Source organism: Natrix helvetica, assembly GCF_964273705.1.
Source record: "Natrix helvetica genome assembly, chromosome: 2".
Classification (NCBI taxonomy): Eukaryota; Metazoa; Chordata; class Lepidosauria; order Squamata; family Natricidae; genus Natrix; species Natrix helvetica.
This window is the reverse complement of record NC_138552.1, coordinates 159,695,926-159,720,922: the sequence shown is the minus strand read 5'-3', so window position 1 is coordinate 159,720,922 and position 24,997 is coordinate 159,695,926. Positions and strand designations below refer to the sequence as shown.

The following is a 24,997-nucleotide window of genomic DNA, read 5'->3' as shown; positions in this document are numbered from 1 at the left end:
CTCGTGCCCCTCCCACTTTTGGCACATGATGGCCAAAAGGTTAGCCATCACTGTACTAGTGCCTGGCAATTGTTTCTCAGGCTAGCTGGCTAAGTGCTGGAAGGTTGAGTCCCCACTGGTAGGAGAGGGACTTGCTTTTCCACTGTGGAAAACTTACAGTAAAGATGCTATTTGCCATTCGATAAGTTCTATTTAGTAACTGACCTACAGTACACCAGTACTCAAATGTTTAGACACATAGTGATACCATGCATATGGAATGGGACAATTCACCATGGCCAACTCGCCATGGCCAATTCGCCACAGCCAATTCATGATGGCCAACTCACTTGCTGCAGGACAATTCAACAATTCAGTTTAATTACTTAAAATGATTTAAAAATATTTTAACTGTTGTCATTCACATTACATTTTGTCCTTACTTTGATATCCTTTCTTTAATGATTCCATTCCACTATTTCTTCAATATTAGTGAAACTCTTGTGTCACGGCAAGTTGTCCCATGGTGAGTTGTCCTATGGCGAATTGGCCATGGCAAGTTGTCCTGAAGCAAGTTGGCCATGAAGAGTTATCATAGACCTCCCTGTCTATTCACTGTATAGGTAGTCCTTGACTTATGACCATAATTGGGATTGGAACTTCAGTTGTTAAGTGATGTGGTCATTAAGCAAGTCATTGCATGACCAAACTTTATGTTATAACCATATCTACAATGGTCATTAAATGAATCATGTGATCATTAGGCAAATCATGTGGTTGTTAAATGAATCTGGGTTCCCCAATTGGTGGTGGTGGTGGTAATTTCCCAGGAAGGTTGTATATCACAATCATGTGACCATAGGATTGTCAGACCCTAGCCCAGAGGTGGTTTCCTAACGGTTCAGACTGGTTCAGCTGAGTAGGTAGTAATTCGGTCTGCCACACCCCCAAACTCGTTCTCTCATTGGCGCCATAATTGCCACTATCTTATTTTTTGCTTCTGCACATGCACAGAAGCTTTTTTTAGTACTGTGCATGTGTGAATCGGCAGTAGCAACAGTTAGAACCCACCCCTGCCCTAGCCCAAAGATGGCCCAGTGAGATCCAGTCGAGTCCAATTCTTTATTTGCTTATACCTAATGGACAGACTATATTTTATCAGATTATATCTACAATCTTGCTGCTGCAACCATGTTATTACTTTAACAACTGCAGTGATTTACTTGGCAAGAAAGGTTAATTCCAAAATCATATTTCAAATCCACGTGGCCTCTTAATTTATGTGTAATTTTCCAAAATCAAGGTTCTAATCCTCCCCCACTTGTGCTATTTAATCCAAAAGCAAAATTCATTGAACTTGTATTTAAAACACCTTTTGGTAAGGATTGAAAGAAACTTGCCTGGTGTTTTAAGATTCTTCCACCCAAAGGTTCCTCTTAGGGTGAAAAGTAATTAACAAGCCATTTCTAAAAATGATTAGAAAAGGAAGGATGCATACTTTATGTCTTTAAAGATGTTGATTATGATTTGAGCAAGATAGACATCCCATCACCTCCCATTGCTCTAAACCTGTCAAAGTCTGTTGTCTTGCAGACTCCTTGCAAGGAACAACTACATGACATCCTTGTGGATGATCTCAAGTCCTCTCCTTGTCTGGGAGAGGAACTACAAAGAGCTAATCTACTCACCAGCTCTTCATTTCACCGTCAGCGCCATTGGTTGTCAACTCTGCTTCTAGCAGAGACATCTTCAGTTCACTGTTTCTTCCTCAGGAGTTGAAGTCGCATGCTACTCGAATTTTAATTCATGTTATTGTTTTCCAAAAATGTGTTACATTCCTTCAGAATAGTCACTTAGCGATCATTGACTGGACATACATTGAAGTCCACAAGTCTTAAGGTTGCCAAGTTTGGACACTCCTGCAGTAGTGGAAAGGATAAGCAATTCTGCTTTCATCTCTTCCAACTTTGCTAGAGGAATGCATTTTGTCTTGAATAAACATAACTAAACCTTCTGAAAGGTTATTCTGCAAACGCCTCTGGTCCAAATCGTATCACATTCCCATTTCCTGTTATTTTCATAAGGAAGAAAAAAAGCGAAACCATCCCCACTGACATATCTAGCTCTACTTCAGCAGTTAATTAGTAATAAGATTTTGAGTGCTGCATGGAAGACAAACTGTAGTTCTGCTTGTCATCTAAATAACTTGTGTAAATTGCAACTATCTATTGATTTTTAGACGATAAGATGTGCTTCTATACATTAAACTTTGGGTTCAATCAGCATCTCATGTATTTTAGATTAATCCATAAAAATGTGAGTGGGTTGCAAATTATATTCAATTTTTTTTGCCATGAATTGCATTGGTTGAAAGCCAGTCATATGTTTGTGTAGCAACCAGTTTAAGCACTTTTCAATTTCTTCTACACAGGAGTGGCATTCTGAAGTGAATTACCAATTCATTTTCAGTAGCGATGGGCTTTTGCCAATAAAATATAAAGACAAGGTATGGCAAGGCATCAGGAATTATATAGTTCTCCAGGATTTTCCTTGACTGTGTTTGTGTCATCCTATTTTAGTGAGCAACCTTCTGTGCCATATAAATCAAACCCTGTCCCAGTCTCCCATGAAACACAGCAAAATGGACATCAAACATGTCTTCATTTATCTTAATTCTCAGTTTATCTTACATGATGGGAGAGAAAAGCTACAAGAGATTCAGGTTAAGTAGAGAAATCTTTCATTATTGCAAGGCAATGTTTAGCTCATCCATCATTTTTCCCCCTGGCTTGACCTCAGCTGGTAGCATGAGTAAATAACCTGCCATAGGTAGGGATACAAGAAAAGATATATTGTGGCATAAAGTTACAAACCCACTTGTTCTCCAAATGCCTTACCTAGCCTGTAAGAAAAATGAAAATTAAAGGGCAGTAAACAAGGATTGCTCATAATGTTCAAAAGATTATAATTTTCATAAGGAATTGTCCCGTTGGAAGACTGAAGAACTAGGAAAGGACATAATTCTTTGAGATAGGATTTTGAAATGGGGCATGGACTGACCAATATGTACAGAGGAGAGTTTGAAAATTATGAAGTTGTCCCTTTCCAAAGATCAACATTTATGCATTTGTTAACTTTATATAGCCTCCCATCTCTTGCTTGTGAGACCTGTGGAGTAGAGAATACAATCACGTAACTCCTCCAATCTTTCTCAATAAAGTTGCCATTTTCTGAGAGAGCCTTCCAAGTGTCAGACATGGAAGCAACCTTTATATACATTGTAAATGTATTGTATTTGAGCAATCTACTTCAATATTATAACACTTTTCCAGTTATATCTTCTATATTTGCAGGTTTACCATTTTTCAGCATTCCGATAAAGTAGTTGGCAAGTGGTTATAACTAAATACTCTTCCATCACTTATTCTCCCTTAGGTATTAACATGCATAGCATTAGTTTTCGATTCTATTCTGTAACACACTGTATTCCTACTATTCCAACACAATATTTCTAAAATCCTTCTTTCAAAATTCCCTCTTTTTGACTTCATTTAAATAATTCCCTTCCTTTGTTTTAAATTCCATTGACTCTGCTGGAAGTTTCTTTTTAGTCTTTCTAATTCATTTCCAAAAAGTTTATTTTTAATTTCCGCCAACATCACTCTGCATTTTCTTTCCCTGTTTTAATCTTAACTTGTTTTTGCTCTCTTTGGATATGTTCTTTGCAACTATCATTTTCTTGATGGGCATTTTATATATAAAATGAACCCATGATGCTTATGTGCCAGACTACATGCTACATAAGGAGAACAAAAGAAGGCTGTAATGTTATATCCAATACATTTCCTTCCAAATCAATGCCTTCTAGAAATTTTAGACTTTAACTCTTCTAATCCTAAATTGAGTTGTTCAACATATAATAACACTTGGCAATAACACTTACAGACTGCTTTACAGTGCTTTACAGGCCTCTCTAAGGGGTTTACAGAGTCAGCATATTGACCCCAACAATCTGGATCCTCATTGATTATATAATGCTATTAGATCAAGCAACGTTGAGTAAGGATCTAAGGAAAGCAATGACTTGAACAAATTAGAGAAATTAGGAGATACAGATTTGGTCTTACTCTTAGGGAGAAAAAGGATAATCTAGAACAGGTGACAGGACAATGGACCTCTCTAGGGCTGGAGGGTATCCTAAAAGAAAAAAAAGAATAGGCATTGTTGAGAGTTCACTACATAAAACTGAAATGAAAATGATCTTTAACTTGATATTAGTGGTGAGATAAGCTCTATTTGGCCCTTCTAGGAAATTCAGACTTGCTGATAATCTTTTCAAACATGGATAGAAAGCACACACCCCAAAATAAATTGACACTCCCTCATTTAATACTAATTAAGGCAGAACACTTAATTGAGGAATACTTATTTATTTATTACACCTATATGTCCATTTCTCTTGGAAGCGACTTTAGGTGGCTTACAATAAATAGAAGCATCAGATGAAAGATTAAAACATTAGAACAATAAATATTTACCTTGAAATTGATTTGAAAATTAGCAAAGTTGGGGAGGTAGGGAGCAAGATGCACATAGAGAGGAGGTGGGGTTCTTATCTTAGTCCATCAACCACCTCCAGAATAACATGCCCCCAGTTGGCAGAGCCAGGTATTCAAGTCCTTTTGGGTGTAGATCTGGCCTTGGGAGTCACAATGTTCCAGAGGGTAGGAGCCATGGCAGAAAAGGTTTTCTTCCTGGACCCCACCAGCCAAAATTCCTTGACTGACAAGGCCCACAGTTAGCATGGGTGGGGCAGACCAATTCCATTGGAGTGAGATGGTTCTTCAGATAATCTGAACTTTGCATAAAGGGCTTTAAAGCTTAAAAAAAACATCATTGCAGAAAATAATGCTGTCGTTTTTAATTTTAAGAGAAATAATAGCTGAGAGTAGCTAAGAATAGCAGATTTTAGTAAACTCAGAGCAAGAATAAGTTGAATTTCATAGAGTAGATGTTAAATAAAAATGGTGCTGAAGGTGGATTGGCACATAAACACAACTGCAGAAAGATTTCACCTTTTAAAAATGGAGAGCAGCAAAAAAGAAAAAGCCAGTGTGGCTATACTAAGTACAAAGCCAAAAACCAAAGGCAACAGTGTATAAATCAAATCTTCTATAAATATATTCAAAATAACAGGAAGAGAAAGTGAAGGTAGAAAAATCCTAAGAGGCTATATGAAGTAAAGGCCAATCTATTCCACTATTCATTTTGGTTCAGTTTTCAACCAACAAGGAAATACATCTCATGCATGTAACTTTCTTAACAGAGTAACAGAGTTGGAGAGGACCTTGAAGGTCTTCTAGTCAAGGAGGAAACCCTGTACCATTTCAGAGAAATGGTTGTCCATTCTTTCCATTGTTGGATCACCTACAACTTCTGGAGGCAAGTCGTTCCACTGATTAATTGTTGTAACTGTCAGGAATTTTTTTCTTAGTTCTAGGTTGCTTCCCTCCTTGATTAGTTTCAATCTGTTATTTCTTGTCTTGCTTAATGATGCTTTGGAGAATAGGTTGACCCCTCTTCATTGTGGCAGCCCCTCAAATATTGGAACACTGCTATCATGTCACCCCTGGTCCTTCTCTTCACTAGACTAACCATGTCCAGTTCCTGCAACCGTTCATATGTTTTAGCCTTCGGTACCCTAATCATCTTTGTTGCAAACATCTTTGTTGTAATAACATGGAAATCATTTGGCATTTCTTTCTTTGGAGTTTATGTTGGAAAATAATTCAGACAGAAGCAGATGGATCCAGATGCTTCAAAAAAATGGTAGATGTCAAAATAATTTCAATTTTAAAGTATTGCTTGAAATCTGATTATAGAAGATCAAAACAATCAACAATCATTGTCCATAATTCAGATCCCAACAGGTGACTTCATTGTAGAATTGGAAATACTTACCCAAATAGCAAGAAACAGACATTAGAATGCATAAATATTGCATAAATATATCTTCAGATTAAATTACCGGTGCTAATGTGAAGTATATCAAACAAATACAAGACATAATGAGATTATAAGATTGTTGTTATTATTATCCATCTGTGATATCATCAGAAATGAATTAAGTGAAGAAAATAATTTTCTGGATCAAAAATAAGCTGTTGTGTTACTGATAATGATCTTTGAACTCTGTTGGGAGGGGTTTGGATCACAGAGAACAGACAATAGTAGCAGATTTTTTATATAGAGAAGACAAAGGGAGTCAGTGAATGATATATAGAAGCAATTATTTTAATAATTTTTTTGGAACAAATATCAATATGTAGAAACATTGACAGTTGAGCCAGTTATAGCAGCTCATGGATTTTTGTCAAGGCTATCTTTAGAGCTATTTCTCATGCTGTGAAACTCTAAATCAGTGGTTCTCAACCTGTGGGTCGGGACCCCTTTGGGGGTCAAACAACCCTTTCACAGGGGTCGCCTAAGACCATCGGAAAACACATATGTTTGAAAAAATACGGAAAACAGAAAATAATTTTATGGTTGGGGGTCACCACAACATGAGGAACTGTAATAAAGGTTCGCGGCATTAGGAAGGTTGAGATCCATTGCTCTAAATAAAAATACAACAGGGTCTATGCATTATTTCTGAAAATAAATGACATATTTGCTTTTCTGGGCTTTTCACTGTAACATTAAAAAATGGTTATATTTTTCTATTCCTATATTCATATGGACCTGTCCCTAACAAAGATCTTACACAGAAAATAAAGTAACAAAAAGGTCCTAGGAACCAATATCACATGAACTTGATCGGATAGGATTACAATTCAGAATTTATCTGGCAGATGCCTTTAATATTATTTCATTAAGACATATTTAATCATGCAAAGCAGTCCTGTGACTCAGAATTCATCACTATCCTGTGTCTCAGTGGTAACTGTGAATAACATTTAACTGGATAACATATTGTCAACACTTTACAACGGGGCAAGATCAGGGATACAAAGACTACATACTGTAATTATCAGTTAGATATTCTTAATATTAAAAAGTAAGGTAAAGGTTTGCCTGTCCAGTCGTGGCTGATTCTAGGGCGTAGTGCTCATCTACATTTTTGGGCCAAGGAAGCCAGCATTGTCTGAAGACAATTTCTGTGGTCATATGACTAGCATGGCTATATATGGCAAAGGCACACAAAAAGTTGTTACCTTAATGTTAATTCAATTGCATTTGCATGCTTTCAAGCTGCTAGGTGGGCAGGAGCAAGAACGAGAGCTCAAACCATTGCACAGTGCTCAGATCTCAAAACTGAAAAGCTTTCCAGTTGACAAGCTGAGCATCTTTAACCACTGAGCAATTGTGCCCCCTATTCTTAATATTAAACTGGAATAATTGCAAAATCTGGGGAACATAAATTGGAATTTCCAACCTCATTTATAGTGAGTTGATTAAGTGTCTCTTTGAATGGTTTGAAATGCTATTTACCAGATACCGTATTTGGCTACCTGGGCTAAATTGCATTTCTTACCCCCTGCTATCACTTGAATGTTGAAGCCTGTTATACATAAATATTGTTTGATGGTACAGGAGTGGCTACATATACACATGCTGGTTTCATTTCTCTTTTGTTTTATTTTGGGAGGAAAAGTTGAGTTGTTTCTGTAATGATTCCTGAGTTATTTTTTTTTTAAGAGAAGATTCAAATTTATTTTTGAAGGTGTGTTGAAAGTGACACTTAAAACAATTGGTCTTTAACCGTCAGAAAAGTGCAAGCGTCCCATTCACTTATTGTATATATTTGTGGATAAATCAAGAATCAGGCCTGAAAATTACTCCCCCCCCCAAAAAAAAATGGGTTCGGCTTATCTGTGGACCAGAGCTCAGATTTTCTAAAGCCTGTCATGACCTTAAAATTGCCCAGTTTTATAAATGATGATGTAACACTTTGCAGTTTCCCCCCTATTGTTGTGGTTGAAACTTTGAGGATGAGCTTATCTGCAGATGACACATTTTTTTCATGGTTGAATTTTTGAGGGTCAGCTTATCCATGGATGGGCTAATCCATAATTATGTAGTATATGGTTGATCACTACAGCTAGTTCCACTGCTGGTTACTGCAACCTGGGCTCATGTATTTGTTTGCTTCCTTGTTTACAGAATTTAAGATGGTGTGTACAGTGGTGCTTCCACATCATATTTAACTTACAACCGTCCTCTGAAGTGGTTTGATATGCACACTCACCCATATTTCGATGCATACATTTACAAAACTACTTCCTCCTCCACCTCTGTTCCTCAGAGATAGTTCTCATTGTGGAATTATTGTTTGCACTACCTCATTGAAGGGAAACTGTGATGGTTTGGTTCCTCTGTTGTCAATGTAATTGGCTCCCACAGCTAAATTTCAGTGCTGCAGTAAATTCTATCAGATTCAAGTGTGTCTAAAAAGCAACTGTAGGTAGGATTCTATCCCCAGACATTTTCCTTCCTTATTTTTTTTAATTCTCCTTTTCATAAAGAACAAAAAGCATTCTATAAAGGTGGGTATAGCTCCAAGGAAAGCAAGCCTCTTTGATTAAAGTAGAATGGCTCTGGGCAGTTCTGTGGATAAGGAAATAGTAGTTTGAGCTATATTTCCTTGGCTTTCTTTACTCTTTTCCATAATTCCTATTAGTAGAGCTTGCTCTTCTGTGCAATTTTCAGGGTGTTGTTTATTCCAAGACTGAAGAAGCTGATGGTGTCTACCAATCTATGTATGCATGATCTGTTCTTTACTATGGTTCAGATAATTTTTAAAGAACTGAACTGTGTTGAACCACTGGTATTTCTTTCTTCTGACATAATTTCTAATGAATCCTTTTGTTTTATTAGTTATGCTAGGTAGCTAATAGTCTGGTTGTTTCTGGTTTTCTTTAAAAAATATTGGTACTTCCTATATACTGTACTGTTATATAGTGCTGTTTAGCTCAGTAAATGCCAGAAAGGGGACCAGTACTTTTGACAGATATTGATTGCTGCAGCATTAAGGAAAGCATAGAAGCCTGAAAATAATGAGAAAAAAGGATACACTTACGACCGCCAAAGCCAGCAGCCCAACATAGGTAAAATGGCATTCTGCATTGTGATAACTCAGCTGCCTATTAGCAACCTCCAAGCAGAGATGTCTGGTGAGTGAGTGGCTGCATCAATTGAACAAACAAGCAAATAAACAAATGGCTTACTATTTGTGGGAAGAGAGGGTGAGGCAGCCATCTCCAGCAGCAAATATTGTTGTCAAAAAGGGAAATGAACATAAGAAAAAACTTTATTATTCTTTACTATATGTCTGTTATACCTTGAGGGGTCCTTGGTGCTCTCTGAGGTTGGTTGTTTTCTTGCCAGATGTTTCATTACCCAATCTAGGTAGCATCATCAGCACTGATGATGTTACCTAGGTGAGGTAATGAAATGTCTGCAAGAAAACAGCCAAGCTCAGAGAGCACCAAGGACCCCTCATTTCAAGCCTGGGCTACAAATAATCTCCTTTATTGTTATATCTTTATGGGCAGGAAGGAGAAGGAAAGGTACTTCAGTTTTGAGCCACAGCAGAAGTTGCCCTCTGGGTCAGTTGTGGATTACATATGGAGAGACAGAAAGTCCATGACATCCTATACAATTCCAAAGGTTGTTGCAATTCCCAAAGGGATCGGTTTTCCTTCATCTTTGGGAGAACTAGTGTAGAGTGAGGGCTCAAATTCCCCAGGGTCCCTTCCCCTATGGGATTTTGCCTCTCAGAATTGCAGATTTGATGCAGCCTTTGACTAAGAGAGAAAGAGGATAGCACAAAGAACACAGCCTGGATCATGACACTTCTGGTGTTATTTTTAATAGGTATGCCTGCTGCTCTCTCTTTTTCTAGCTGTGCCCTCAAGACTGTCAAGGGGACAGGGGGAAAATGACTGCAGCTCAGAACATCCGTGTGAAAGGGGCTCTTTGTGAGCTGTTTTGGAAGCCCACTGAGATTTAAAAGCAATCTAGGAATAAGCACAAATACCACATGCCTTTTCATGCAGGTAGAACTATACCTGGAAAGGCATAGAATTCTAGAAGCAGCAACAATTCATTCTGGCTTTATCCATTCATAATAGTGCTGAAATGGGAACACCAGTTATTCAAAATCATTTGTCAAACTATAAAGCTTTCTCCATTTGTGGTCTTCAAAAACTTGCAGAGGAGATTTTTTTTCCCCCTGCAACAAGGGAGAAAAAGTCTTCAGTTGTCAGGGTCACTTGATAGCGCTCATCAGATGATGATGTTCAGAATCTGTTATCTTCTATGAAGTGGGACTTTCACGAGCCTTTGGGAACATCAACATGTTGCTGATCCTGATATGACAACTTCGAATTTGCACATTAGTTTTGAAAGTTCTAAATAGAACACAAATGGACTTTTCTTTCCCAAAATGAAGTTCACGTAGCATTATTTTTTCCAAATTTCAGTTTATTTTTTTTTCTCACCAAAGAAGATATTTTAGGTAGCCAACAGGTTCAGTGGGATTATTTAGTTTCATTCTTTAAAAAAAAATAGTCTCCTCTGCTTTCCCCCCCACCCCAAAATCTCTTTCATTTGTTTATCTTGCAGGCTTTCTGGATTTCAGCTGCCATCATCTCTTGTGAGCACAGGTTCTATTCTGACGCTTTGTTTTACAACTGATTTTGCTGTGAGTGCCCAAGGATTCAAGGTTATCTACGAAGGTAAGATGCTATATCTTAATATGCAAAGAGACCTACAGCTTAAATGGCACGGGTATTTTCCTTGTGGATAGATTTGAATACCTACCCGTGTTTCCCAGAAAATAAGTCTTATTTTCTTTTGACACACACACCCCTCTCAAATAAGCACTTGGCCTTATTTTCGGGGACGTCTTATTATTTTTGAGGTGCAGGAAGCGGAGAGTGTGGTCACCTGACGGCTGCTGCTGTGTTGCAATATTTTCAGGGATGGGCTTATTTTAACGCATGCGCTCAAAAGCCCGATTGGGCTCATTATCCTGGGAAGTCTTATTTTCAGGGAAACAGGGTAAGATAACTTGTAGAATTGTTGTGAGAATATTGAATATCTTGTTAAAAGTATATTGACAATGATTGGATTGGTAGTTTTGGAATGGTTTTGGATTTGTTTAAAAAAGAGAGTTTTCCTTAGAGGTTTAGCTGTGCAAAATGCTGACTTTGTTTTATGGTTTATTTCATTTTCCAAATATCTGAAAATTTGAGTTGCAAAAATATAGGTTTAAGTCGGGTGTTATTTCTATATTCTTGTCAGAGGCAACATATACTTTGTTATGGTACAACCCTGTATGTGTGTGTCAGTGTGTATATGTGTGTGAGAGAGAAAGAGTATGAATAAATTTGTAAATCAAAACTCAAGAAATAGTAAGAAGCATCTGATAGGGAAGTAGCTTATTCCATTCATAAATAAAATAGAGAAGCAAAAAGAGAAATAAGGCTATACTGCATGGATGCAATGTTATATTTATCTGAAAACATTAAGCTTAGTTGCATTAACACTAATTTGAGTTGACCTCAATAGAATTGATTTTACATGCATACGTTTGCTTTGTTGTAATGAGATTTCATGCATGCTTTCTCAAAAGTATCTGTTTATTAAATAAACACATTTATAGATAAGTATGCTAATAAATTCTCAGGAGGTTTTGAAAGATCAGAGAGATTCTCAGTATATACCTTCTTGCAAGTAGCATGCCAAAGAAAAGTCCAATTCAGAGCTGGTTGTCAAGTTTTGTTGTATAGAGATATATTTTTTTTAATAAGGGCAGTTTACAGGCTGATGAAACGAATGAAATTGAATAATATCGTAAACTACAAACAACAGTTTTTGAGAATCCAAAAATGAATATTTAAAGCACATTTACACTGCTAGAATTCCCTTCTTGTGGCTACAGAATCAAACTAAAGCAGAGTAAAAATTCTGAACTACTTTTCCATTCTGTGCTTGTCTTTATACTGTATATTAGCATATGGTAAACTTTAGAGATCAGTTGATCTTGTTCCATTCTGGAGGCAAAACTATAGGCCATGAATGGAATCAACTGCAAAGTAAATGAAAGTCAAATGTATTTTTCTGTTTTTCTTCTAAGTGCTTACTTTTTTTCATAGTTTGCAATACTAGAAGTCCCAAGTTGTTTGGAAGTCCTGAGCTAGCCTACCAAACAAAGTGAGAGAAATATTTGAACCTTCAAAAGAAAACACTGTTTATCTCTCACTCAATTATCTTCTCAGCCTAAAACTACATTTTGTTATTAATGCTGTAACATCACAGTGGTTATAACCCTTGCATTCCAAGCAGTTGACTGGTGGTTCAAAACCTATCAGGATTGTCTTAATAACTATTTTTCTTATACTAATCTTCCTATTTTTCTGTTTTTTTAAAAATGTCCGGTGGTCCTCTATCTCATAATTTTTTTCCATTTTTTCCAAGCTAGATCTTGAACCATCAATCTGATCTTTGTAATGCCAACATTGCAACCATTGAGTTCTTTTAGGCTTCATGGTAAATGCAGCTCTAGGAGGCATGAGAGAGCATGGGAAGCATTGAGTGAGTTGAATAGATGTTCCTGTCTCTGTGAAAATGCCAAACAATTGCTGAGTTCATCCTTTGCACTCAAAATGACCTATCATAAAAAGTGTACTTTGGAAGCGAAGCAGAAAAAAAAATGGATTTGAAGTATACTAGACAGGAACTACTCCCTTGGAATGCTCAATATTTTAGTGGGATGAATTTCAGGTCCAATTTGATCCCTCTGCATTCCCTTCCCAGGTAACAAGGTAAAGGCAGCTACTGGGAAGAAGAGGGAAGAGGCACATCCACAAACAGTACAGTATGATTATGCCTTATGGCCAGTGGTGGGATTCAAATTTTTCCATTACCGGTTCTTTGGGTGTAGCTTGCTTGGCATAGCTTGATGGACTTGACGTCACTCACAGCAAGGTGGGGCGGTACCTTGCTGTGAGTGACATCGAGTTGGCCATGCCCACTCAGTCACAAGACTCCCCTCACCAAGCCACACCCTCAGAACTGGCAGAAAAGGCAGCTCCTGTGGCCTATCCCTTTATGGGGGGCCCGCCCCCACATCGAAGTACCTTAAAGGGACACCACCATCTGGTTGCCTTCCAAGCAGCACGGCAGTGATGCCGTCCCTCTGGTGCAGCAGGCTATTCTCTTGGCCAGGTGTGGCAATGGGGTGTGGCCGCACACGTGCACCGGCAGGCAATGGGGTGTATGTGCATGGCTGCTGGCACAAAGAACAAGGTAGCAATAGGACTTCTTCAGGCCTCTTTTCGGCCTGTAGTTTTCAGCCTGCATTTTTTTGGCCTGTAGTTTTCGGCGGACAACAACCTGCTGCGCCAGAGGGGCGTCGTCGCAGTAGAGTTGCTCAGAAGGCAGCTGAAAACTACCAGTGGCTGGAGGCTTCCCACAAAAGGCAGCTGAACCTTGCCAGGGACCAAGGCACGGACAAAAGTGAATGAGGCGGAGGGTGAGCAGGCAGCATTTGGGCAGAGGCTCTGAGGCAAGGGCAGAGCCTGGGAAGGTCAAGGCGAATGATGAGCAGGCAGAGGTTCTGGTGCCTCAGGGAATGGCATGTCCCTGGCCCTCGACCCATGGTAAAGGGTGAGCGGGTGTCATACTTTCCGTTGGTGAGCAGAGCGGCTGAGGCACGGAGGTGACTGGCAAGGCGAGGCAATTTGCTGGGCCATGTGGCAAAGGCAACATATATTGGGCAGGGTGGGTGGGGAAAGTGGGTGAGTGGGGAAAGTGACAACCGGGCAGGGTGACCGGGCAAGCAGGGCAAGCGGCAAGCAGGCAGGCAGGGGTGACTGGTGACTGGGCGGGCAGAGGCAGGGCAAGCCAGATGTGGTATTTGTCGGTTTGGCGAACCATTTAAACATTACACTACCGGTTTACCCGAACTAGTCCGAACTGGCTGAATCCCACCTCTGCTTACGGCACTGGATCCTTATATTTAGTGAATATTACATTAAACCTTTCAGAAAAGTGAAAGGGCAAAGAGTGAATGTTCAAGCAATATAATTTCCATTCTTTCTTCTATTGTCTTTGGTACATACGTCATACCTTTCTGTCCGTCTACTGGCCTACCTAATGTACAGTATCTACCGGTATCTATTTAAGCTTCTTTGTTATATGTTCACTGAAAAAGTATCATTTTGTTTTTTGTCAGATATGTAATTTCTTAGAATGCCTTTGTCCTGATCATTTTTTTAAAGCAATCATCTTCTTGGAATTTTATGATTCTTCTACATGTAAATATGGAGTCAACAGTATGGTGTTATGTGTGGGTATCTGTCCACGTTTTGATATTTTTGTTGTTGAAATATGATATATTTCTAGGATTCAGTCATGAGGCAGGAGAGGGTTATAGGATAGATCTGCAGTTACATTTTAAATAGTTTAAAAAATAACATTATCAGAACTGAAGAAGCTTCTTGGATGAGAAGTGAAACATCTTCAAGCAAAAACAAAAAAAGTCCAGTTGCTTTTTGAAAAAGCACTTCTGGGTCCCAAACTATGGAAGAGACGTCATATTTGAATGATTCTCCCTGAGCATTCCAAAGTCTTCTCATATTTTCATATAAAATTCCAATTTACAAATCTGTGGAATAGCCCTCATTTTACAGGTTCCTACTGGCTGGATCAGTGCTCTCTCTAGAAAACCTTTCTTAGCACAATAAACTTTTGGTTGCTCAGCAAAACCATGTTGCTGTTTGCCAGTTTTCAACTGTGGATCTGCTCAATGGACTTTGTTTCTGAGTTTTGTCTTGGCAGGTTTGTCCTGTGGCGCATTGTGGATTCACTTAACTGTGCAATAGGAGCACACACTCGATGTCTGTAAGCATTGGCTTGCAGCTTTAGGATTTGTATTTTGAAAAGATGCTAGAAGAAATTATTGCCCTTGAGCTTCTTCGGTGTCCAACGTGGTTTGTGTTTTCCACTACAATGATCAACTAATCTGAACTTGAATTAAGTTTTGCAAAGTGAAGCACACACTGGGCAGAAAATGTGTGTCACACTCTGTTTTTAAAAAGGACATTTTGAGAAAGAAAGGCAAACCTGCTAGCTCTTTTCAGTCTTCTTTAATTCTTTCCATTAGTAGCTTTAGTTCTTTTGTTATCTTGATTGCTACTGGGGATTTTAAAGTGAGTGGTCTTTCTAAACACCTTCAGGAATTGTTTATTGGACTCAAACAAAAAAGCTAAAAGAAAAAACAACTGTGTTTTAAGTTATATCCCCCCCCCCCTGTTGCATAGGATCATTATTTCCTAGATTTGTTTCAGAATTGCTGCAAAGTTGGCTGATGGATTGACTATGTACCATCAAGTCAGTGTTGATTCAAAGCAACCCCATAGATACCCCTTTTCCATGATGAGAGAAGGGGCATCTGTAGTTAGGTGAACCCCAATCTGCATCCATCCCTACTTTCGTTGACTTCTTGTTAGTCATCCTCTTCTTCTCTTTCCTTTTATCTTTCCAACCTTTAAGGACTTCTGAAGAGAGCTGGTTTTTCCCCATAATGTGTAGCAAATATTCATTTTCCAGAACATACTCACAAACTCTGAAATGGATGTGAACAGACTTCCTTGAACATATCAATGATTAAATCTGCTGTTTTCAGATTGTGATTTTATCTATATACTACCAAAACTCTCATTGTGTTTATCTATTTGTTAATCCTTAAATTAACCCAAATGATGCATCATACCAGAATGACTTTTGAATCAAGACACCTAAAATCCATTAACTTAAAAAATGCATTAAAAAAGCTGAGACTCACTATTTCAATACGATACGATACGATACGATGCAATACAATACAATACAATACAATACAATACAATACAATACAATACAATACAATACCAGAGTTGGAAGGGACCTTTGAGGTCTTCTAGTCCAGCCCCCTGCCTAGGCAGGAAACCCTATATCATTCCAGGCAAATAGCTATCCAACATCTTCTTAAAGACTTCCAGTGTTGGGGCATTCACAACTTCTAGAGGCAAGCTGTTCCACTGATTAATTGTTCTAACTGTCAGGAAGTTTCTCCTCAGTTCTAGGTTGCTTCTCTCCTTGATTAGTTTTCACCCATTGCTTCTTGTTCTACCCTCAGGTACATCGGAGAATAGTTTGACTCTCCCTTCTTTGTGGCAACCCCTGAGATATTGGAACACTGCTGTCATGTCTCCCCTAGTCCTTCTTTTCATTAAACTAGACATACCCAGTTCCTGCAACCGTTCTTCATATATTTTAGTCTCCAGTCCCCTTATCATCTTTGTTGCTCTTCTCTGTACTCTTTCTAGAGTCTCCACATCTTTTCTACATCATGGCGACCAAAGCTGAATGCAGTATTCCAAGTGTGGCCTTACCAAGGCATTATAAAGTTGTATTAACACTTCACGTGATCTTGATTCTATCCCTCTGTTTATGTAGCCTAGAACTGTGTTGGCTTTTTTGGCAGATGCTGCACACTGCTGGCTCATATTAAATGATTCTCCACTAGGACTCCAAGATCCCTCTCACAGTTACTACTATTGATCAAGGTACCACCTATACTGTACCTGTGCATTTCGTTTTTCTTGCCTAAATGTAGAACCTTACTCTTTTCACCATTGAATTTCATTTTGTTAGATAGTGCCCAATGTTCAAGTTTGTCAAGATCCTTCTGTATCTTAAGCCTGTCTTCTGGAGTGTTGGCTATTCCTGCCAGCTTGGTGTCATCTGCAAATTTGATGAGTTCCCCATTTATTCCCTCATCCAAATCATTGATGAAGATGTTGAAGAGTCCTGGGCCTAAAACAGAGCCTTGGGGTACTCCACTGCATGTATCCCTCCATGTAGATGCAGTTCCATTGAGGACTACACGTTGAGTGCGGTTGGTCAGCCAGTTATGAATCCATCTGGTGGTGATGCTGTCCAACCCACATTCTTCTACTTTATCTAATAGTAGGTTATGGTGTACCTTATTAAATGCCATACTGAAGTCCAAATAAACTATATTGACGGTATTCCTCTGGTCCACTAATTTTGTCACTTTGTCAAAGAATGCAATAAGATTAGTCTGGCATGATCTGTTTTTGACAAACCCATGTTGGCTTTTGGCTATTACTTTATTTACTTCTAGGTGTTCACTAATTCATTGCTTGATTATCTTTTCCAGAATCTTTCCTGGTATTGAGGTTAGGCTTATAGGTCTATAGTTTCCTGGATCTATTTTTTTTCCTTTTTTGAAGATGGGAAACACATCAGCTCTTTTCCAGTCCTCTAGCAGTTCCCCGGTGCTCCAGGATCTCTGAAAGATATAGTTTAGTGCTTCTGAGATCTCATCTGCCAGTTCCTTCAGAACCCTGGGGTGTAATCCGTCTGGTCCTGGGGATTTGAACTTGTCTAGGGTAGACAGGTGCTCACTTACCATTTTCTTCCCTATTTCAATTTGTGTTCCTAATCTGATTTTTGTGCTGCTGTTTTTGATAGGTTGGACTGTTTTATCCCTTTGCGTAAAGACAGATGCAAAAAATGAGTTAAATAGTCCTGCTTTCTCCCTGTTGCTTGTCACCTTCTTGCTACTTTCTCCCAGCAATGGACCAATTGTTTCCTTAACCTTTTTCTTGTTTTTAACATGTTGGAAGAAGCTTTTTTTGTTATTTTTTTTACTTTTGTGGCAAGCCTTTCTTCATTGTGAGCCTTTGCTTTCCTTACTTCATCTTTATAGGCTCGGACTATTTGCTGATATTCTGCCTTAGTTATGTCCCCCTCTTTCCACTTTTTATACTTACCTTTTTTGTCTTTCAGTTTGTCAGAGAGTTCTTTATGCAGCCGTGCTGGTTTCTTTTGGGAGCTGTTATTTTTCTTCTTCATTGGTATTGTGCTAGACTGAGCTTTTGTAATCTCATTTTTCAAAATTTCCCAAGCTTCTTGAGTTGTTTTCCCCTTGAGGGAAAACATGGAATTCTTCCCAGGCTTTCTCTAAGTTTATTGAAATTAACTCTCTTAAAATCCAAGACTCTAGTTTGACTTTGTTCTACTACTTGTGTTTGCATAATGTTGAATTCCAGTATGGTCACTTGCTCCCAGGGTTCCTATGGCTTCAACACGTCCTATCATTTCCTCTCGGTTAGTGAGAATTAAGTCTAATATGGCCGATCCCCTTGTTCCCTTCTCTACTTTTTGGGAAACAAAGTTGTCTGCTAGGTTCGTTAGGAACCTGTTGGATCTTCCACTTGGTGCAGAGTTTGTTTCCCAGTTGATGTCAGGGTAGTTAAAATCCCCCATTACTATTGTGGTGTGCTTCCTACATACCTTAGTTAGCTGACTAGCAAAAAGTTCATCTACTTCCTCTGCTTGGTTGGGTGGCCTATTTTGCAAACCTATTTCCATGGAATTAAAATTTGTATAACGTTCAGATCAGTTTTTTCACAAATTTATGACTATTATAGGATCCATGCAGTCACAGGATAGTGATTTATGCTGCTTCCTGCCTGCTTCCCACAAGCAATGTCATTGGGGAAGTTGGCAAGAAGTTAGAAGTTGTTCCAATTCACAATGCTTTTGCCTGCCTGTGATCATTTTGTTCATTTGTTTAGGTAAATACATATTGACATATTATTGAAGTTTTTTTTATCATTGCTATTATTTTTCTCTTTAAAATAATACCTTTTTAAGATAATCACAGGACTGTTCAGCATTGGGGTAAAAAGAAATAAAGTCAGCCTAAAATTCAATGGTCATTTGAGTCACATCAGACTGCACTATCTTCCTGTCAAAGAGTGACCAGTAGGTCAGAGCGTTGTCTAGAGTCTAATAATTATGAGGTCAGAAACAGTAATGGGGAACCTCCCTCTAGCTCTATTTAGAAACTGGCCACGTAGTTCTTCTGCATTCATAGAACTCCTTGTTTTTACCTTTGGATCTGATGGAGAATCAGTATCTCTCCGAATGTTGCTGAAGTATAGCTCCTAACTTCATGAGCAATATTGGGAGCTGTATTTCAGAAATACTTGAATAGCCAAAGATCAAGTCCTATTTTAGAAGGTTATCTCAAGGAAATATCACATATATAATAAATAGCAAATTTTTCTTTTACACCATTAGAGTTACAATTTAAATTTCCATTATATATATGAGCCAAAGGACAGAAAGAGGGAGTAGTGACCTTCCTCCCATATTTAGGCATACCAGGGTTTGTAACACAAATACATACCTATTTCCCTGGCTCAACTGATAAGGAGGCGAGCCTGTGGCTTAGTGGCTAAGACTCCTGCCTAAGATATAATACAGCCCAGGTTCAAATCCCAGTAAGGGTATGGCTAGCTGATGAGAGCTAATTAGCTCGAAATAGATCTATTCTAGTCTCCCTTTATTTATTTATCAGTACAAATACAACACAAATATAAAAAGGCAACATTAAAAATGAAAATATGGTTTTCTGCCTGCATGGTCTTCTGTGATGAGCCGAAGGACAGAAAGAGGGAGTAGTGACTTTCCTCCCATATTTAGGCATACCAGGGGTTGTAACACAAATACATGTGTGTGTGTGTGTGTGTGTGTGTGTGTGTGTGTATCTGTAGATTTCTTTCTCAGTGAATGTGCTGATTTTTGCTATCTTCTCCAAGTCAATAGCTAAAGAAAATATCACTATAAAAGAGCATTATGAGCACATGCTGAACTCTGAGCCTGGAAGTTACAAAGCTGATAATGTTATAAATGAGCAAATCAGGCTGGCTAAAGCTCTAGATTAAATTCAATGCAAATGTTATGTTGTCCCAAAAATCCCATGGCCAAACACTCTGTGTACCTAGCTTTCTCATGGATCTAACCACGTTTCAATTTCCATAGCACAAAGAGCAAAAAACTTCAAATAGGCTGAGGTCAACTTAGTTTAGCTCAACTTAGCTTAGTTCAACTAGGCTGAGAATGGTTGAGGTAGGGTACAGGGAAACAAGGAGACAACCTGTTCTTAATGACATATGAAGGTATTCAGCTCCAGCAAACTGTGAATTTGTAACTGCAGGGTAAATAACTGAAGAATTCAATGGCACGGGACATGCTGTTACCTTGTCCCCTGCTGAGTTCTCTTACAATTGGCCCCATGTAATAGATGACCTTTCCACCACTCTTTTTTTTTGTTGAAAACATATTTTACTTTGAATCACAGACCGGTTTCATAAGAAGATTTTTTTAAAAAAAAGTTGAGATGGGTGAACAGACAGCTGCTGTGTGTAGGGTGTTAGACTCCTGTTTCATGTTGGTATGCCAGCAACTCTGTAGGAGTACAGCAAATGGAGCCACTGTAGAAGCAGAGTGACCAGGTGTTATGCTGGCAATTAAAGAAACCCTGCCTATAAGACTTCTTTAATAAAGTCCCCTTGAAGCACTGAGACTACCCACACAGCTGACAGACTTAACAAATACAAGTGGACATTAGAAGGAGACTTCATCCTTTTTCAGCAAAAGTGCCAGCAACTCAGGCAGACTTTGGCTTAGGTAACATGACTACTGCATCAACATGAATCTAGCTACTGTACATTTATTTGTTTGTTAGTTTGTTTGATTGATTTCATCAAGCATGAATAAGATAACAGATATAAGTATAGACAAGATTATGAATACATAATAATAATAATAATAATAATAATAATAATAATAATAATAATAATAATAATAATAATAAATTTGAATTTATTAGCCGCTCCCTCTCCAGACAGGACTCGGGGCGGCATACAATAAAACATATAAAACATAAAACATATGTGCAAACACATAAACATCCAAATACACACATATACAAAGACATACATGCACGGAGGAGGTAACAAATTACATCACATTTAGACAGTTAAAAATCACCATTAAAATACCCCATTAGTAATAACACAATTTAAAAATTTAAAAGGACTGTCAGGAGGAATAAGAAAAAATTTACGGTTGAGCCAGGCCAGATAATTGAAAGAGGTGGGTCTTCAGCTGTACACGGAAGGAGCGGAGATCGGAAGTAATCCTGATGTCACGGGGGAGGTCATTCCACAGGGCTGGGCCCATCACAGAGAAGGCTCTGCTCCTGGGTGTCGCCCCCCGACACTGTTTAGCGGACGGCACCCGGAGAAGTCCCTCTCTGTGTGAGCGGATTGGTCGTAGGGATGTATGGGGCAGGATGCGATCCTGCATGTAACTAGGTCCTGTGCCATGAAGCGCTTTAAAGATCATAATCAAAACCTTGAAACGCACTCGGTAGACTACAGGAAGCCAGTGCAGCTCGCGCAGGAGAGGTGTTACAGGGGAGTATCTAGTCCTCCCCATAATCACCCGCGCGGCCGCGTTCTGGACCAACTGCAGTCTCCGAGTGCATCTCAAGGGAAGCCCCATGTAGAGAGCATTGCAGTAGTCCAGGCGAGACGTCACCAGCGCATGGGTGACTGTGCGTAGGGCATCCCGGTCCAATAAGGGGCGCAATTGGCGCATCAGGCGAACCTGATGGAACGCCCTCCTTGCCACGGCTGTTACATGGTCATCCATGGACAGCCGGGTATCCAGGAGGACGCCCAAATTGCGCACCCGTTCCATGGGGGCCAGTTGCTCGCCCCCAATGGCCAGAGATGGAAGCAACTGGTTGAACCGGGAGGCCGGAAGCCACAGCCACTCCGTCTTGGAAGGGTTGAGTTTTAGTCGCTTGCCATCCATCCAGACCCGTACGGCCTCCAAACACCGGGACATCATTTCAACGGCTTCGTTGGGGTGGTTCGGGGTGGAAATGTATAGCTGAGTATCATCAGCATACAGATGATATCCCACCCCAAAACCACAGATGATCTCGCCCAGTGGTTTCATGTATGTGTTGAACAGGAGAGGCGAGAGCCCCGACCCCTGTGGCACCCCACATGTGAGGGGGCTCCGGGTCGATCTCTGCTCCCCTGCCAACACACGTTACGTCCGGCCAGAGAGGTAGGAGCCAAACCACCGTAAAACGGTGCCCCTGACTCCCAGCCCCTCTAGCCGGTGCAACAGGATACCATGGTCGATGGTATCGAACGCTGCCGAGAGATCTAATAGGACCAGGATAGAGGAACAACCCCTATCTCTGGCCCTCCAGAGATCATCAACCAACGCGACCAAGGCCGTCTCCGTGCTGTGCCCGGGTCGGAAGCCGGACTGGCGCGGGTCTAGATAATCATTCTCCTCCAGGTGACGTGGAAACTGTTGTGCCACCACACTCTCTACAACCTTCGCTAAAAAGGGAAGGTTGGAGACTGGACAATAATTGACTAGATCCGTTGGGTCCAGGGAAGGCTTCTTGAGCAGGGGCCTCACAACCGCCTCTTTCAAGGCGGCCGGCAGAAACCCCTCGCCCAACGAAGCGTTCACTAGGCCCAGGAGCCAGTCGCGCGTAACCTCCCAGGATGCCAGTACAAGCCAGGAGGGACACGGGTCCAATAAACATGTGGTAGGTCGCAGACGTCCACGCAACCTGTCCAAATCCTCGATGGCAACCGAGTCAAACTCCTCCCAGAATGGTCCCTCAAGACTCGCCTCGGGCGTCTCCACTGGACCACTGAAAGGGGCCCATCCCATCCAGATTTGAGCGACTTTGTCCTGTAGATATTTCCCAAACTCCTCTGCTCTGCCCTGTAAAGGGGCTTCCCGCGGTCTCTCAAACAAGAGGGAGCGAGTCACCCGAAACAGGGCGGCAGGGCGGTTATCTGCAGACGCAATAACAGCGGCACAATGTTGACGTTTGGCCGCTCTTAATGCCACAAGGTACGTCCTCAAATAGGCTCGTGCCTGTGCTCGGTCAAATTCGGAACGGGAGGATCTCCAACGACTCTCTAGGCGTCTCTTGTGGCGTTTCATCACCCTTAGCTCCTCGGTAAACCAAGGGGCCAGGGTGGTTCGTTGCCGCAGGAGAGGCCGCAAAGGCGCCACCCGGTCTAGGGCCCCGGCAGTCGCACTATTCCATGCGTCTACCAGGTCCTCCACTCGGGGGCGGGTCAGGTCCACAGGAGGTGGCCCAAGCTCCGTCTGGAACCTATCTGGTTCCATCAGGCGCTTGGGGCGGAACCATCTAATACCTTCCAGTTCCGCCTCCCCGCAGCGGGGGTAGCACCGGGGAAGTCAAGTCGGAGAAGTGAGTGATCTGACCATGACAGGGGAATAATAGTTGAATCCCCTATTCCCAGATCACTTGTCCACTGGCCAGAGACAAAGACAAGGTCCAGCGTGTGGCCTCCCTCGTGAGTAGGGCCCTGAATTAACTGGGTCAGGTCCATGGCTGTCATGGAAGCCATGAACTCCCGACCCCCTCAGACGCTTCTCCCATCGACGGCAGGTTAAAATCCCCCATCACTAAAAGTTTGGGGGTCTCAACCGCCACCGATGAGATCAGCTTGAGGAGTTCAGGCAGGGCCGCTGATGTATAGCGAGGAGCCAGGTACACTATCAGCAGGCCCAACTGCCTCCCTGGGCCCCATCTCACGACAAGGGACTCACACCCGGATGTCTGCGGCACAGTGAACTCTCTCGGCTCCAAGTCTTCCCGGATAATCACTGCTACCCCACCGCCCCTTCCCTGGGCCCGAGGCTGGTGAAATGCTCGATAACCTGGCGGGCACATTTCCACGAGGGGTAAGCCTCCCTCGTGGCCCAACCAGGTCTCAGTTATTCCGGCTCCCCCTCCAAAATTAGATCGTGGATGAGGGGGGCCTTATTGATAACGGACCTCACATTGCATAACAGCAGTCTCAGGCCTTGGGTCTGTAGATCTTGACCACCTAGTATGCAGGGGTTGGTACAAACGACCGGGTATGACCAAAAACCCCAGTCTCCCAACCGACTACGCGCTCTTGATCTGTCCTCGCACCTGCCCCTCCCCACGACCGTTGGTATCAAAGAGCCCTGCACAGGAATGCTATCTTCCCTCTCCTCCCCCACTCCGCTCCCTCCTCCTTCGACCACACCTAGATGCCTGGCTCTACCATCCCTCCTGACCTGTTCCCCTCCCCCATCCCTGGAACCCCTTACAGTTTTTAAAAAACAATTAATTAAAAAACCCCTCAATGTGCGCTTCCTCCTTGCGCATGAAATGAAAATGGATACAAGGGAATATTAGGGCAGGGACGGTAAGCGCACTGGTGCACTTATGCATGTCCCTTAAAGACCTCTTAGGAATGGGATTAAGTCAACAGTAGACAGTCTAAGGTTAAAGTTTTGGGGGCTTGGAGAAGAAACCACAGTGTCAGGTAGTGCGTTCCTGGAATTAACAACTATGTTACTGAAGTTGTATTTTCTGCAGTCAAGTTTGGAGTGGTTTACCATATGTTTATATCTATTATGAGCTTGTGTGTTGTTGTGGTTGAAGCTGAAGTATTTATTGACAGGTAGCAGATAATTTTACGTACTATGCTTAGGTCGAATCGAAGATGGTGAAGTTCTAAATTGTCTAAGTCCAAAATTTCAAGTCTGGTGGCATAAGGTATTCTATTGTGAGCAGAGGAGTGGAGGACTCTTCTCGTGAAATATCTCTGGACCCACTCAATTAGTGAGTGCGGGTCCCAGACAGATGAGCTGTATTCAAGAATTGGTCTAGCAAAAGTTTTGTATGCCCTAGTTTGCAGTTCAATATTACCAGAGAAGAAGCTACGCAACATTAGGTTAACAATCTAATTGGCCACATCCATCTTACCACAAGGTAACTGTGGGCGGCTTATAGTCATTAAAATGTATTTATATACTACATTAAAAGATGAATAAATTAAAACCAGCCATTCAAATTTAATGACTCATGGGGTGGGTGGGGGCAGAGTGGAGAGAGGTGGGATCTGTTGTTACTTAATCAATCACCCCACTGCTCTGTTTCCCCATTGGAGGCCCAAGCGAACTGATAAAGCCAGGTTTTGAGGCCCTTGTGAAAGGAAAGGAGAATTGGGGCCAGCCTCACATCGGAGGGCAAGATGTT

General features: G+C 40.9%; 1 protein-coding gene across 1 annotated transcript in view; it reads left to right on the top strand.

Moving 5' to 3' along the window:
* Nucleotides 1-24,997, top strand: part of CSMD1 (CUB and Sushi multiple domains 1) — a gene marked incomplete at its 5' end in the record, with an annotated part of 1,188,747 nt that overhangs the window by 401,107 nt on the left and 762,643 nt on the right. Inside the window, one exon of the mRNA XM_081942958.1 lies at nucleotides 10,606-10,718. Within this exon, the coding sequence (XP_081799084.1) occupies nucleotides 10,606-10,718 (113 nt within the window). The remainder of the gene's footprint in view (nucleotides 1-10,605; nucleotides 10,719-24,997) is intronic.